The 13,771-nt window shown below is 40.8% G+C and overlaps 1 protein-coding gene across 5 annotated transcripts in view; it reads left to right on the forward strand.

The window, feature by feature from the left end:
* Window positions 1-980: 980 nt before the first annotated feature.
* Window positions 981-13,771, forward strand: part of LOC125004657 (polymeric immunoglobulin receptor-like) — a 32,226-nt gene continuing 19,435 nt past the window's right edge. For 2 of the 5 annotated variants that reach the window (XM_047579452.1, XM_047579454.1), the window contains exons 1-4: window positions 981-1,063; window positions 2,056-2,119; window positions 2,254-2,580; window positions 3,058-3,378. In XM_047579452.1, coding sequence (XP_047435408.1) covers window positions 2,083-2,119; window positions 2,254-2,580; window positions 3,058-3,378 — 685 coding nt within the window. In that variant the 5' untranslated portion in view covers window positions 981-1,063; window positions 2,056-2,082. Of the gene's footprint in view, window positions 1,064-2,055; window positions 2,120-2,253; window positions 2,581-3,057; window positions 3,379-3,581; window positions 3,882-4,733; window positions 4,839-5,112; window positions 5,212-5,290; window positions 5,353-5,602; window positions 6,290-13,771 lie in introns of those variants that run through there. The other 3 variants (XM_047579453.1, XM_047579455.1, XM_047579457.1) reach the window with 3 other exon arrangements.

A 13,771-nucleotide genomic window follows, 5' to 3' on the forward strand; every position in this document is an offset into this window, starting at 1 on the left:
TATGGACAGTTCACACTTACATATCCAGTCACTCCCCGCGTTGTTTAGTGGTGAAGTGCAAATGTGTGTGTGTGTGTGTGTGTGAGTGAGAGAGAGAGAGAGAGAGAGAGAGAGAGAGAGAGAGAGTGTAACATGTGTTAAATGTTGTAAGAAGATTTTGTTTATGTCATGCACCCACAGGACTGCGGGTGTAAAATATGAATGATATGTAAAGTGAATGTGTGTTTTGAGTTGGATAATTTTTGTACATGTTATTGTCAGTTTATTTGCATATGAGTGTACAAGCTCGGGCATGAGGAAGACGCTAACTTTGATCCTCTCTATCATTCCACAGAATGGTTTATCTCTTGGCTACACAGTGCTTCCTAGCCTGTGTAACCTTTGCCACCGGTCCAGATTACCCATAGGTCTGGTGCCAGTAACGGTTGCATCAGAGTCATAGTTGACCTCAGGAAAAGTTTAAAGCAATGATGTACACATACTGTATAACACATATTGTGTAATTCTCGCACAAAAATGTTTGAAGCTATAAAGAAAGTCTGTGAAAGGCTGGTTAATGGATATTTGTCCTGGACACACATGATCACTTTCATCCAGTTGAATTAAAGGATGATTAATAATTTGGTATCTGTTGTAAGGCATCTCTTATTAATCATTTAGATGATGATATTACAATGGGCTGGAGTGCCCCTTTGTGGCAGCAAGAAGAACTGACTGCAGACTTGAAAGGTGTCAACATAATTGAGCACATGCTAAAACAATGAAATTTTTTTGACTGTGATTGTTTTCTTCACATCAGTTCAACTTTTCAATTACAGATTTAAAGTTCATATTCAAGTTCAAGTTCATATAAAATAACTCAGCGACTTCAGAGTTTTTACAGGACAAAATATCTAAGTATCATTTGGGGACTTTGTGTCATCTAAAAGACAGAAGTGAAAGTTCCTAACTTTAACATTTCATGTGAGAGGGTGGAACAATATTAGTAATGCTTCCTTTAGTAATGTTTCATTTTGCTTGAAACAAAACAAAGATGGTCAAGAGCAGCTGTTGATCGCCTGCTGTGAGTTATTTCAATTAAATGACTAATTATGTGTGTGTGTGTGTGTGTGTGTGTGTGTGTGTGTGTGTGTGTGTGTGTGTGTTTTATTCATAAGGCGTTTATTACAAGTAGCTCCTGGCTCTATATCAGAACTTGTTGTTTATCTTTGTGTTATTATTATACAGCTGTGTCTGTGTCGCATGATGGCATGTTTTCTGTGTTATCTTTCTCGACACAGTTGGCTTCAAGCTGAGTCTGTCCATATGAAACGCCTCTGCAGCACCGCTGCTTAATAACGCTGACTTACTTGATACATAATGTTTGTTGAACCGACACACTGAAGTGTTAAAATTAATTGGTTGAACATCTGTTAGGTGGCAAAAATGATTTCCTGGATTCGTTCATGCTTTCTAAGTAACAGCTGAACATGTGATAAAGAACCATACAAGACACATCTCAAGAGTTTTCATTATTTCAAGTACTTATGTTAATCTGAGTAAAAACTTTCGCATATGAGATGTGCTATTGATCTGCTGGTCTAATTCAACAATGTTTTCATAAAAAAAAGAACATTTTATTTGTTTTATTCACGTTCAAGGAACCTAAACCACGGAAGTATTTTTAGAAAAGTAAAATTACCAATTGCCACGGATAACATTTTTTATCTACATAAATAAATGAAAAACAGACAGCATTAATGAAGATTTTGAGCTTTTTGTGCCCTCTACTAAGACTGAGCACATATTAACTCTTATTCCAGACTTCCTCTTCTTTTTTGTTTTATTTGTCCTTTCTTATTCATGCTTACTAAATCCTAAAGCATTTTCCTCCTCATCTCTTCAAAAATAGATGCATCACTGAGGTCCTCTGACCCACATTAATACTGTTGCTGTGAATGCGGAACTGAGAAATTTTGTCTTGCAAGATTGACCATCACATGTTGTGGGTGCTGAACGTAACCATCCGATGTATTGAACAAACTCACCGTTGTTTCTTCAAAATATTTTACACAGTCCCATACGATCACCATCCTGTTAAAGATGTGGAGCGTTCAAGACCTGTTGTTCATCCTCTGCAGTAAGTTCTGGACATTAAATGAATAAATATATCTGTGTTAGTATTGACTGATGGCAGAGAACCACACCTTGTCAATGGTCTTTATACAGCAGGAAGTTAGAAATATCCTTTTCATGTCGTCTTTCTCTTCACAGTTGTTCTCAGTTATGTGACCAGAGCAGCAGGAGTGATCCATGTGTTTGGATATGTGGGCAGAGATGTTGACGTTTCCTGCTCCTATGGTCAGGGTTATGAGTCTTATGAGAAGTACCTGTGCAAGAACGACTGTGGCGACAGTGATGTTCTTATTACGACATCACAAACAAACAAGAACAAATACTCCATCTATGATGACAAAGAGAAACGAAGCTTCACAGTGACCATCTCTGATCTTCAGTCTGTGGATGCTGGGAAATACTGGTGCGGGGTGACGAGGACTGGAAAAGATATCTACACTGAAGTAAAACTGGAACTAGGACAAGGTAAATAAAAGAAAACACAATTCAGTTTCTGCCTTAACTGAAAAAATCACATATAGACAATTAATAAATAACAAGGACAGGATTACCAGCAATTTCTACTGTAAATCAAATGTTCTACTCTGTTTACAAGAGTAATATTATGATTGAAGAATCAGAGACACAATGATGTACAATGAAGTGGAAATCACTTTAAACATCATTTAAACCACAAATGATAATTTAAGTCTGAGATGAAAAAGGAAAAGAAGTTGAGAACTTTAAAAGGGGTATTACAAAGTTTGATATCAGATTACAATGGAGAACAAATTATTCTACAGGTCTATAGCGTGATGTTCAAGGTGGAATGAGAACTCTATAAATGTCTATATGAGCCATAAAACATCAAACAATAACCTGAATCTAAACTTTACTGGTGTCTTTCTTACTGCCACTCTGTGAAGACAACTTGACTTGTACTTTTCTTTATCTTCTTGACAGACACTTGCTGTGACAAAGTGGATAAAAGGGAGAGTTATGAGGAAGATTCAGTGTCCATCATTTGTCGGTATGAGTTGGAGTACCAGAACAACCTGAAGTTCATCTGCAGAGGAAACCAGCCCTCCACATGTCTGCAGCAGGCAGTCATCACCTCTGACAGCAAACAAAATGGACGCTTCACACTCACTGAGGACAAGGAGTCAAGAAGATTCACAGTGAACATTAACAAGCTGACCCAAGAGGATTCTGGGTGGTATCTTTGTGGTGTCCATAGAAACACTGGACTGGATGTTTTCTCTGCTGTTGAGCTGGAGGTCAAAGGTTTGATGTCTCAGTTACACCTCATATTACTGCAGTAAACTTATTTCATTTATAGTAGAACAGCAAAGACCACTAAAGCTTTTACACCTTCTCAAAATGTACTAAAGTACTAAAGGAAAGAAGAACGTATGCACATGTATCTCTAGTGTGGCCTGCACATAGACTAAATTGTGAGTCTTACATTTTGTTGTTCTCTTTGACAGTGTGGTGTTGTGTGAAGACACTTGCTATGAGTGGTACTGTGACACGTCCAATCACTCTGCAGTGTCCTTATCCACCACATCACCAGAATAACAGGAAGTTCCTCTGTAAGGGAGACCACCGCAACAACTGCACAGACATGTTGTCCAATGGAAGCAGGTTCACGCTGCAAGATGATGTTTCTCTCAGCTCCTTCTCTGTGATGATCACAAACCTGGAAGCAGGTGATGCTGGGATGTACTGGTGTGGTTCAGACTCACAGTGGAGAGCTGGAAACTACACCAGGATTCATCTGTCAGTGGGTAAGATCAATAGCAATAAATTAATGTCTTTGTTTGAACCCAGCTGTGTGAATGTGGGTTTCCTGGTTGACAATGCTTTCACACTAAGTGTACATGATGTGCCCAAATAAGAACTCGTGAGAAGCTAGAGGCTCAAAACCTCATTTAACCACATCAGCCTTTCAACATCTGGTTAGATCAGTTGTTGCTTTCAGCATTTACCAGGAACATCTCCAGTCATGTACTAATTCAGTGTTAATAGGTTTAATGATCATCATAGTTTGTAATTTAAGGATGAACTACACTGAATGATGAAACACTTACACTGCTTGCACAATGAAATAGAATAAAGTCATAACATCAGTGTGGTTATATTATCTCACAGTATGACACTCTGTTATTTTTCTCCCTGTTTAAACTCTGGATAAACTCAAACTGCTAAAGTGGATTAATGTGAACTGTAAAGTTGATCGGTTCCTTAAAGTGCTCAGCGCTATATAGACTGGACACATGGCCTATTCACTCAGGTTGTTTTCATTTGTCCGTTCTCATACTGTATTTGTTCTCTAAATCCTCCCCTTCTAATGTAACTCTTCCATTCTACAAAGAAGTGCAAAGGTCACATCGCATGACATTTATAAATACTAGAAGAAAAAATTATAATAGATCACCAGTAGTATATTACTTTTTTTTAACCAGTATCAAGTTCAGTTGTTGAGATAACCGTCTACATTAAAGAAATACATTTAAATTGCCTGAGCATTATATTATATTATATTATATTATATTATATTATATTATATTATATTATATTATATTAAAGCCTGTGCATCTAAAATAAATGTTAATACCAACACTATTTTTCTCTAACAGTCTTTCTGGGAATCACAACTCTAAACCCAACCTTCGCTGTGGAAACCACAGTCAGTCCCACAAACGAAACTAATACAACAAACTCTGCTAGTAAAGTACTTGAAGGTATGTGTGTGTAAGTGTGTTTGTGTGTGTGTGTGTGTGTGTGTGGTTATGGTTTTACAGTTATTGTATCCCATGAATGAATGGGAGTCAATTAAATATCCTCTTGTTAAAAGATCTGTTGAGCTAAAATGCACAGCCACCATAAATAAAAAGGAAAGAAGTGAGGCTGCAGCTCTGATAGTCAGTGCCACTTCTGCTGAGGACTCTTGAAACTAGTGTGCTTTCAGGAAGTCTATATTTTTACCCTGCTCTGTTTGTGGTTTTTGTTTTTCAGGCGGAGCTCTCTATGTGGTTGCCATTGTACCTGCTGTGCTGCTCATACTAATAGTGGCTCTGATCATAGTTTATAAGCAGAAATGTCACAAAGTAAAAGGTATATTTCACCGTGCACAGACACGCTGTATTTATACACAGACAAATGTGTGACCATTTGTTTTGATGTGTTTTCTCAGAAACTGGAGTGGGCATCACCAGACACTGTGAGGCAGCAGGAGAACCCAAAGGTTCAGAAGAGGTAAGAAAACAAAAGTCAAAAGTCTAGCTACAATTTGTTGTCATGTCTATGAAAACAACAAATCTTTGATGATATTATTGTTAGTAAGACATAACTAATCTAAAGGCTGTGGGATCACCAAAAAGCAAAGAGCTCTTTTACTAATGTAGTAAAATAAATAATGTAAAATTTTAATTAATTACTTATCACTGGATTTTAAAATATATGTCCATAACACCTTCTCCTTTGTGGTATGTTGAATCTATATCAGATTTATGCCAATGAAGAAACTGTCGGGTTCTCAAAGCAGACGACCTCTAAACTGCAGGGCGCCTGTAATGACTACGGCAACGCAGATGACGACCAACCAGACTACGAAAACTTCACAGCAACAGAAGAAATCTACTGTAATGAAAATTTCCATGTGTCTAGTCACAAGTGAATATTGAGATGTAGTTATTATGTATAATAAGTGTTGGGCATGGTTTGTCATTTTAAAAATTCTGATTCTCAGTTTCGATTCCCGTACTAAACGATTCTCGATTTCGATTCTTTGACGTGTAGGTCAACAGGTCACAAATATTTCACAAGAGAATTTTTTCATTTCATTCATCCTTTACACAGGCCATTTTTATTTATTCAAATTGCCAGTTAACTTGATACAGTTTAATTTGGTTGCTGTACTGTAAATATGGTATTCAATTATAAGGGAGGGTCCCTAGCTGTAACTGTAAAACAGACACTTGTTGAAATAACACTACAAGTTGGCAGCAGTCTAAAAAACAAAGAGCTGGGTCAAACGACCTGAGTCGACAACTCAACAATCGTCCCTGGATTTTATTGTATTTTTATTGTTTTTTCGATCTGAGACTGATATATCTGCCTGTTACATTCTGACTCAACAGCCTGACAGACTGTATCATTGTAGAAGCTTCGGCTCAAAAACAAGTTTTGGTCTACTCCCATAAAGACTGATCTCTGAAGGGCAGAGATTTTTGTTCTTTTTTTCAATCAAACTAATCAAATGTGTTGATACACAATCGTTAATGGAAGCTCATAGGTGAACGGTCTACTGTGCGACTGTGTTTATATACAGCTTGTATAGCGTTCTCCCACACTTTTTTAACAATCATGGCAGCGCTCAGCATCCAAAAGAAAGGTATTTGGCGGCAGATATTGGGCTCTGTGCAGGACATATTGATTTATTCTAATATTAGCAGCCTTTTGAAAAAGGGGCATTTGACCGGTCCATTCTTGAGGTCATCAACAAACTGCAATGTTATCAATGTTAAAATGAAGCCAGACTTTCAAGCGGCGTTTTTTGCAGTCCATGTTTGAGTCACAGTCAATGGTTTGGACGAGTGATGTTCTTCTTACTAGTGGATCATAAAATACGATGAGTGGATCATACTTACTAGTGGGCAGAGTAATTCAAACCCCAGAAAAAAATGGAGCACACTGAAACAAACCAGAAACAGATTAGTGTGGGCATATAGAAAACGAAAAAAGAATCGAAATTCAAACATCTTCTTAACGGTTCCGGAACCAGACGTTAGGAACAGGTTCATATTTGGAAACAGTTCTCGGTGCCCAACCCTATATGTAATGTATATTCATGGATTTTCTCAGTTACACATTTGCTAATACCTAGTCATGTTTATTGTTGATAATGCTATCTACACTCCTTGTTTGAAATTGTGGGTAACCACTTTACAAATACTCAAAATATAAGTGACCTTCTTGTATATAAAGTAAGTAACTGATACAAATAAAGACATTCAGAAAGATGAATTGAAAGCAATAAGGCACATTTATCCACGTGGTGTAGTTCACTTCACATGTGTAGTAATGTATATGACAGTTTCCTGTGCTTTTCTCTTTTTACTGCCCTTCATGTTTCTAACCGATCCACTAACTGGAATTGTTTTCATATGGTCTAATTGGGCCTCCAAGTCATGTGTCAATGTCCAACATGGCATTGTAATGGCTTATAATATTAAAGCCCCCACAAGGGACTTAGATTGAGTATATTTACTAACTAACAGAAGTAGGGTCCAATACCTCAGTAATTTTACAAGGTTTTATTGTTACTTTTACATTAGATTGGAAAGTGTTGTTTCATTGAACCAGAGCACAATTGGAGTTTTTCAAAGAGAGCAAGAAACCTAAATGAAATACACCGCGGTCTTCAAAAGACGTGGTCAGCGGGTCACACCTGTCCGTGTCAGTTTAACTTCCAGTAAAAAAAAGTTTGATACTTGATGGTCCACCCAGGACTGGAGCTTTCTGCCTGCCTGTGACCTAGTGTTTTCATGGCTGGTTAAAATAAAGCAGTGGACTGTGACTACATGCATGACTGGCTATGTCTTCACTTGGTGTTGGTGTTTTATTTATTACTGGAGGAAATATTAGGTTGAAAGCCTTCAAACAGAAATGCACAGCCATCATCACTCTCAAATAAACAAATGTCTTACATACTTTTTAAAATGTTTTTAGTAATTTATTTAAATATTTTAACTTGAACTTAACTTTATAAAGTGCAGAATATTCACTGTTTTTAATCTTAATATCATTTGATTACCTTCACTGCTGCATGAACACTTCAATAGACCATCCTAATCATGACATCTTATCTGTGTTTAGTAATAAAACAAACATTTATCATGAATATAATTCCATTCAAATCAACTGTAAATTTCATCAGTATAATTTCAGTTCATCCACAGTTCATCCATAGTAGCTTCTTCATGGTTTAGCCCAAATTGAACAATTGTTTCTCCTGTGTTGTCTGAAGTCACACTGAAGTGCCAAGTCATCTTACTGACAAATTGCAGACAGGTACCTTCCATCAGCTAATCACCTGGTGTCAGTTTAGGGATTTTCCACTCCTCAACAGGAAAGAATACACTTCTCCTCTTTTCCTACAGGTGTCACAGGTGTACAAAGTTTAAAGGTTAAAAGGTCATTTACCAGTTGTCAGCACGTAAAATATCGACATAAGGTGACAAGTTTCCTTTGTTTATGAATGTGGGGTTCTTGGGGATAAGAAACCATATATAAGGAGACTGCTTGAGCTGAACAGGAGAGGGGATTCAACAATTGGTCAGAAGCTCTCTCAGATTTGCCAAGAGTTTTTGACACTGATCTTTCTTGTAATAAAGCCTTTTCAAATGCAAGAGAAGGCTTGTCAGCGGTGATCACTTCTTTTCTTCAGTGCTTCAATATACAACACTTTGCCAGGTTTCACAGAGGAGACTGGGTAGCTTGGGAACTTCCTGATATACATATCTCTCGCAACCCTGGCAAGCCTACACTGGCTCCTCAGGGCATTTTGGTCTCCAACTGCTACGTTGCGCTCCCTTGTATCCCACTTACTATTAACATTTGGGTCCAGCCAATTGACTGAGTCCTAGCATCAATTGGTCTTTCGTTAGCCAGGTTCTTTGGTCTTAGCCTCCTCCGACTCTGACTAGTTTAGATAAACTACTGAAGTTCCTTTCATCAACAAGTAGTTTAACTACTAAGCCAGCAGGGGGTCTAAGGACTGGAATTTCTCCTATGCAGGCAGAAGTCATTGGATGAAATCCTTTGCAGTGCAAGGGGTTCAGGGGTTTTCAGTTTTCTCTTCTGGCCTCTGGTCAGTACCGCTGAGAAAGCCTTCCTTTGAAGTTTTTCCACGCCTTATTTGGCATTTGCTGTAATCTCTTCATCTGATATTTTTGGCCTCTTCTCCATTGGCCACCTCGGGAACTTGAGTCAATTTTGCCATTCTGGGCAACCTCATTGAGATCCTCAGAAGTCGCTGCTCTAGTTATAATGTTATCAATGTTTATGTCTCCCAGGATCCACCACCAGTCCTCAAGTGGTACACCCAGCAGGTGGGTTTGACTGTCTAGCAGGTGGAACCATCTTTCTACCTCCATTTGACTGTGCTTTTCGAATGTATCTTTTGAACCAGGTTGCAAACACTGCACCACAGATCTCTGCCTTGACTGGTTCTTCTCTCTGGTCCAGTGGTGTGAGCTTTGCCTTGGAATCAACCAATCTAACGTGGATGCCTTGCTCAGTCTCCCACCTGCGGTATATCACAAAGGGAGAATGTTATTCCCCAAGGTTTTCCAACCTAGCCAACTGGTGTGAGGCTTCTATGGAAAGTGATTTGGCCATGATGGACATGGCTTTCCTGACGAGTATATCTCCTTTCTGCTTGGTGGGAGAAACTAAGCCGCTTGGATTGTAGAGGATCGTAGCTCTCTTCTGGTCAGTGGGTCAGGAGTCTTCTCTCTCACTTCCTCTTCATGGAGGTCTTGGCCTGTTCTTATTTTGTTTCTCCTTCTTGAGAAGTTGATTGAGGATATGATATAAAGCCTGTCCTCCTGGACCATGTATTCACCCCTAGAGCTCTATTTACACCCTCTTTCATCTGATTTGGAAGTATTATGATTCTGCTTTCCCTTGTTGACTTTCCTGATCCAGGTTCTTCTGCCCCCGAGTTCGCCTGCCTCCCACTTTGTCCTGACTGGACCAATGGCTTCAGGAAAAATCCACCAGCTCTCAGAACTTTCTCGACACCATGTATGGTCTTGTCCAGCTTCTTTGGGTCACAGTGGGACGTGAGGACATCATCAACATAGCTGTCATCCTCTATGACTCTTCGCTCTTCCTTCAGGTGTGTAAACACTGGCAGCCTCGTCGTCTCGCGCATAGCCAGCTGTGCTATGCATCCTGCTGGTCCATCACCCATGTTCACCCTAGTGATCGCATACTCTCCAATCTCCTCATCCTGAGTATCTCTCCATAGAAATCTGTTGAAGTGCATCTCCCGGTCATCCAGCCACACAGAGTTATACATCTTTTTAATGTCCCCCAGAGCTGCAAAAACTCCTCTCCTGAACCTGTGTAAAACTGTGTTGCCAGGTTTGAAATAAACTGTGATGCGGTGTTTACCAAAAATTCTCCTCAGTTTCTCTGATACACCAGCTATGTAGGGGATGGTGATGTTCTTCCTTCTGCTGTGCTCCTCTTCCCTATCAGTCCCTTGAATTTTTGGTTGCTGTTCTATACAATGACTATTGGTGTTGTCAAGGAGTGGAGATGTGGTGCTATTAAGTGGCTCACCTACCACACTGGTCCTTTCCAACTGTCAATACTCTCCTAGGTGAGTTTTCTTGCAGCTCCTCTCGCATTCATTTCATGCACTTGAGCTGTGTAGGCAGCTTGCCAGTCTGGAACCCTCCCAAGCTGTTTTTCTGACCTCAGAGCTTCCACTGCACTCCTATTATCAGGAAGAGAAGTCGGGTCTTCAGTCCAGGGATATTTTGAGTCCCAGTGTGGAGTATCACTGTAGGCATCTGCTTTTACACAAGTGAGGCCTTGCTTTATGATTTCAAGCTCCTTTTCCTCATTCAATGTCATCTCCTTTCCTCCTAGCTGACAGCTATTGCAGCAACGTCCACCACACTGTGGTTCATAGGCTGCTCCAAAAACTCTGTGCTAGCAACTGTGGTCTCAGCATGTCTCTCCTCCCTCACTGATCTGTCCTCACTGAGTGGGCGAAGTGTATTTCAGTTGATGTACTGTCACGTCCGCTTCCTCAGAGATCTGGATGAGCTCCTCCTACAGTTTTTCCCACAAGACAAGGTCTCCAGTGATCTTCACTCTTTGTGGGGCAAGTATGCCTTCACTCTGGCTAGTAAGCAGTCCAATGCTCTCTGGTCTCTTCAAATCCTCCATTTCAATTTCTGAGAACCTTTTCAATTGCTCAGGTTTGATGGCCCTGTGGCCATTTTGTTTAGCCCATTGCAGATGAGTCCATCAGCCTGTTCCATCCATCTGGGTGTTTTGACTCTTGCCCTGAGCAGATATTGCATGGTGGTTGTTATATACTTTGTTGTCTAGTATTATAACTATTAATGAGGAAACGGGAGACCAGGAAGATTTGCACATCTGCTTGCATTGCTCTTCAACTCAGGACAACAGTTCACAACTCGTAACACAGGGGGGCGTAACTGTATCCCTGGAGGGATAAACTTAGGCTGTCAATACATAACATATCCCTCCCCCTTTACTTTTGATGTTCCCTTAATAAATGTCAAGCATCTTACTAGCTCTGTATTCTCATTTAAAGCCTATGAATCAAATACAAAATCTATAATGAACTTTTAATCAACATGTCATGGCGATAGAACTTTTGCCTTAACTACGGAGAGAGGGTAGACTACCTCAATCCGGACTGAACCCTGGGGATTATTCTGCCCCAATGTGATGGGTTAGTTGCTATACTACAATAACAGTCTGTCAGGAGGTCGTTTGTTTCTTCTGGGGTAAGTATGACCTGTGGTTGAATCAGTCACAATGTCTCTTGGTGAAGACTGAATGAGTCCTGGGCTGGGAGTGATGCCTGGCATAGGCACCTGAGCAGGCTTAGGTGTGCCTGGAACACTGTCCATTCCGGAAGATTGCTTCTGTGGCTCTTCTGGTGGTTGGTGTTGCTCCTGATGGACCTCCAGCTCGGGAACAAGAAGTGGTTTCTGAGATGAGTCATTACATGAACCAGAAGTGTTGAGTAGTTGATCGACATGTCTCCTCCAGATAAGATTTTCACTGGTTTCCACTGTATATGAGACAGGACCTGTTTGTGCAACAACTGTAGCAGGTGTCCACTTAACACCACTGGTGTAGTTCCAGGCGAGCACCTTATCTCCAGTTGTGAATCTTCGGAACTTTGCTTTTGCTCGTCTTTCCATTTGAGCTCTCTGTTGAAGATGAATAACCTCTTTAGTCTTTGGTGGTCTCAGGAGATCAAGACGAGTGCGGAGCTGTCTCTTAAGCATAGCCAAGGCAGGAGACACTTTTGTTGTAGCATGAGGTGTATTTCTATATGACAACAAAAATGCACTGAGGCGTCGGTTGAGGGACTGTGTGCCTTGAGAAGACTTGAGAGCTTGCTTCATAGTTTGTACAAACCTTTCAGCGAGCCCATTGGTAGCTGGGTGATAAGGCGCAGACTTAATGTGCTGAATACCATTCTCTTCCATGAATGTCTGGAACTCTTCAGACACTAGTTGTGGGTCATTATCACTAACAAGTTGTTGTATACCGAAACGGCTGAAGATAGACCTTAGCTCTTCAATGGTTTTCTCTGAAGAGGTGCTCTTCATCACAGCAACCTTTAGCCATTTGCTATGAGCATCGACTACCACTAAAAATATGTGGTTCTCCAGCGGTCCAGCAAAGTCTATGTGGACTCTTTGCCAGGGATCTTCAGGCCAGTCCCATGGATGTAACGGCGCCAGCTATGGGAGGTTTCTCAATTTCTGACAGTCATGGCAGGACCTTGTTTTCTCCTCTATCGCAGCATCCAGTCCCAGCCACCAGAAATAGCTGCGTACAATTTCTTTCATGCCAACCACACCACAGTGTCCAGTATGCAGTTCAGCAAGCATTTTGTCTCTTAGTGGGGGTGGAATGATGACACGGTAGCCCCACAATAAGCATCCAGACTGGACTGAAAGCTCATATCGTCTCACCAGGTAAGGCTTAAGGCTGGGTGTCATCTCTCCTCCTCTCCCCTGAGTGATGATATCCATGACCTCAGACAAGACTGGGTCAGTGCATGTGTGTTTCTTCACGTGAGCTGAGGTGACTGGAGCAGCCGTCACCTCCTTGAAGTAAAATATCTCAGCCTGTGCAGGGTCAGGGTGTGTAACAGGCAGAGGAAGTCTTGAGAGCCCGTCAGCATTCTGATGTTGTTCTGACCTTCTACACTTGATCTCATACTGGTGGGCAGATAACAGCAGAGTCCATCGCTGTATACGGCTGGCTGCCAGCGATGGAATGCCAGTGTGAGGACCATAGGTTGGAGGTTAAAGGTCGATGGTCCGTCAGTAGTGTGAATTTCCTGCCGAAGAGATACTGATGGAATTTCTTAACTCCAAAAACTATAGACAGTGCTTCACGCTCAATCTGTGCATAATTTCTTTCCGCTTTGCTCAGCGTCCTTGATGCAAAGGCAATTGGTCTCTCTTCACCAGATGGCATGATGTGAGACACGACTGCACCCACTCCATAACGTGAGGCATCACATGCCAGCTGAAGTGGCAATTTGGGGTCAAAGTGGGCGAGAACCTCAGATTTGGCGAGGGCTGTCTTTACATCTTTGAAAGCTGTCTCACATTTGTCTGTCCATTTCCATGTTGTTGTTTTGTTAAGCAGCTCATGTAGCGGCTTCAGCTTGTTGGCGAGGTTAGGCACAAACCTTGCATAGTATGTCAGCAAGCCAAGAAAAGACCTCAGCTGACTCAAATTTCTGGGAGATGGAGCCTCCACAATAGCCTTTACATTAGTGTCGCCTTGTGGAGACCTGTGCAGTCAATTACATGTCCCAAGTACTCAAGAGATGGTCTGAAAAATTCACATTTGTCTTTCCTGACTTTCAAAC

The sequence above is a fragment of the Mugil cephalus genome, chromosome 2, assembly GCF_022458985.1.
Source record: "Mugil cephalus isolate CIBA_MC_2020 chromosome 2, CIBA_Mcephalus_1.1, whole genome shotgun sequence".
Lineage (NCBI taxonomy): Eukaryota > Metazoa > Chordata > Actinopteri > Mugiliformes > Mugilidae > Mugil > Mugil cephalus.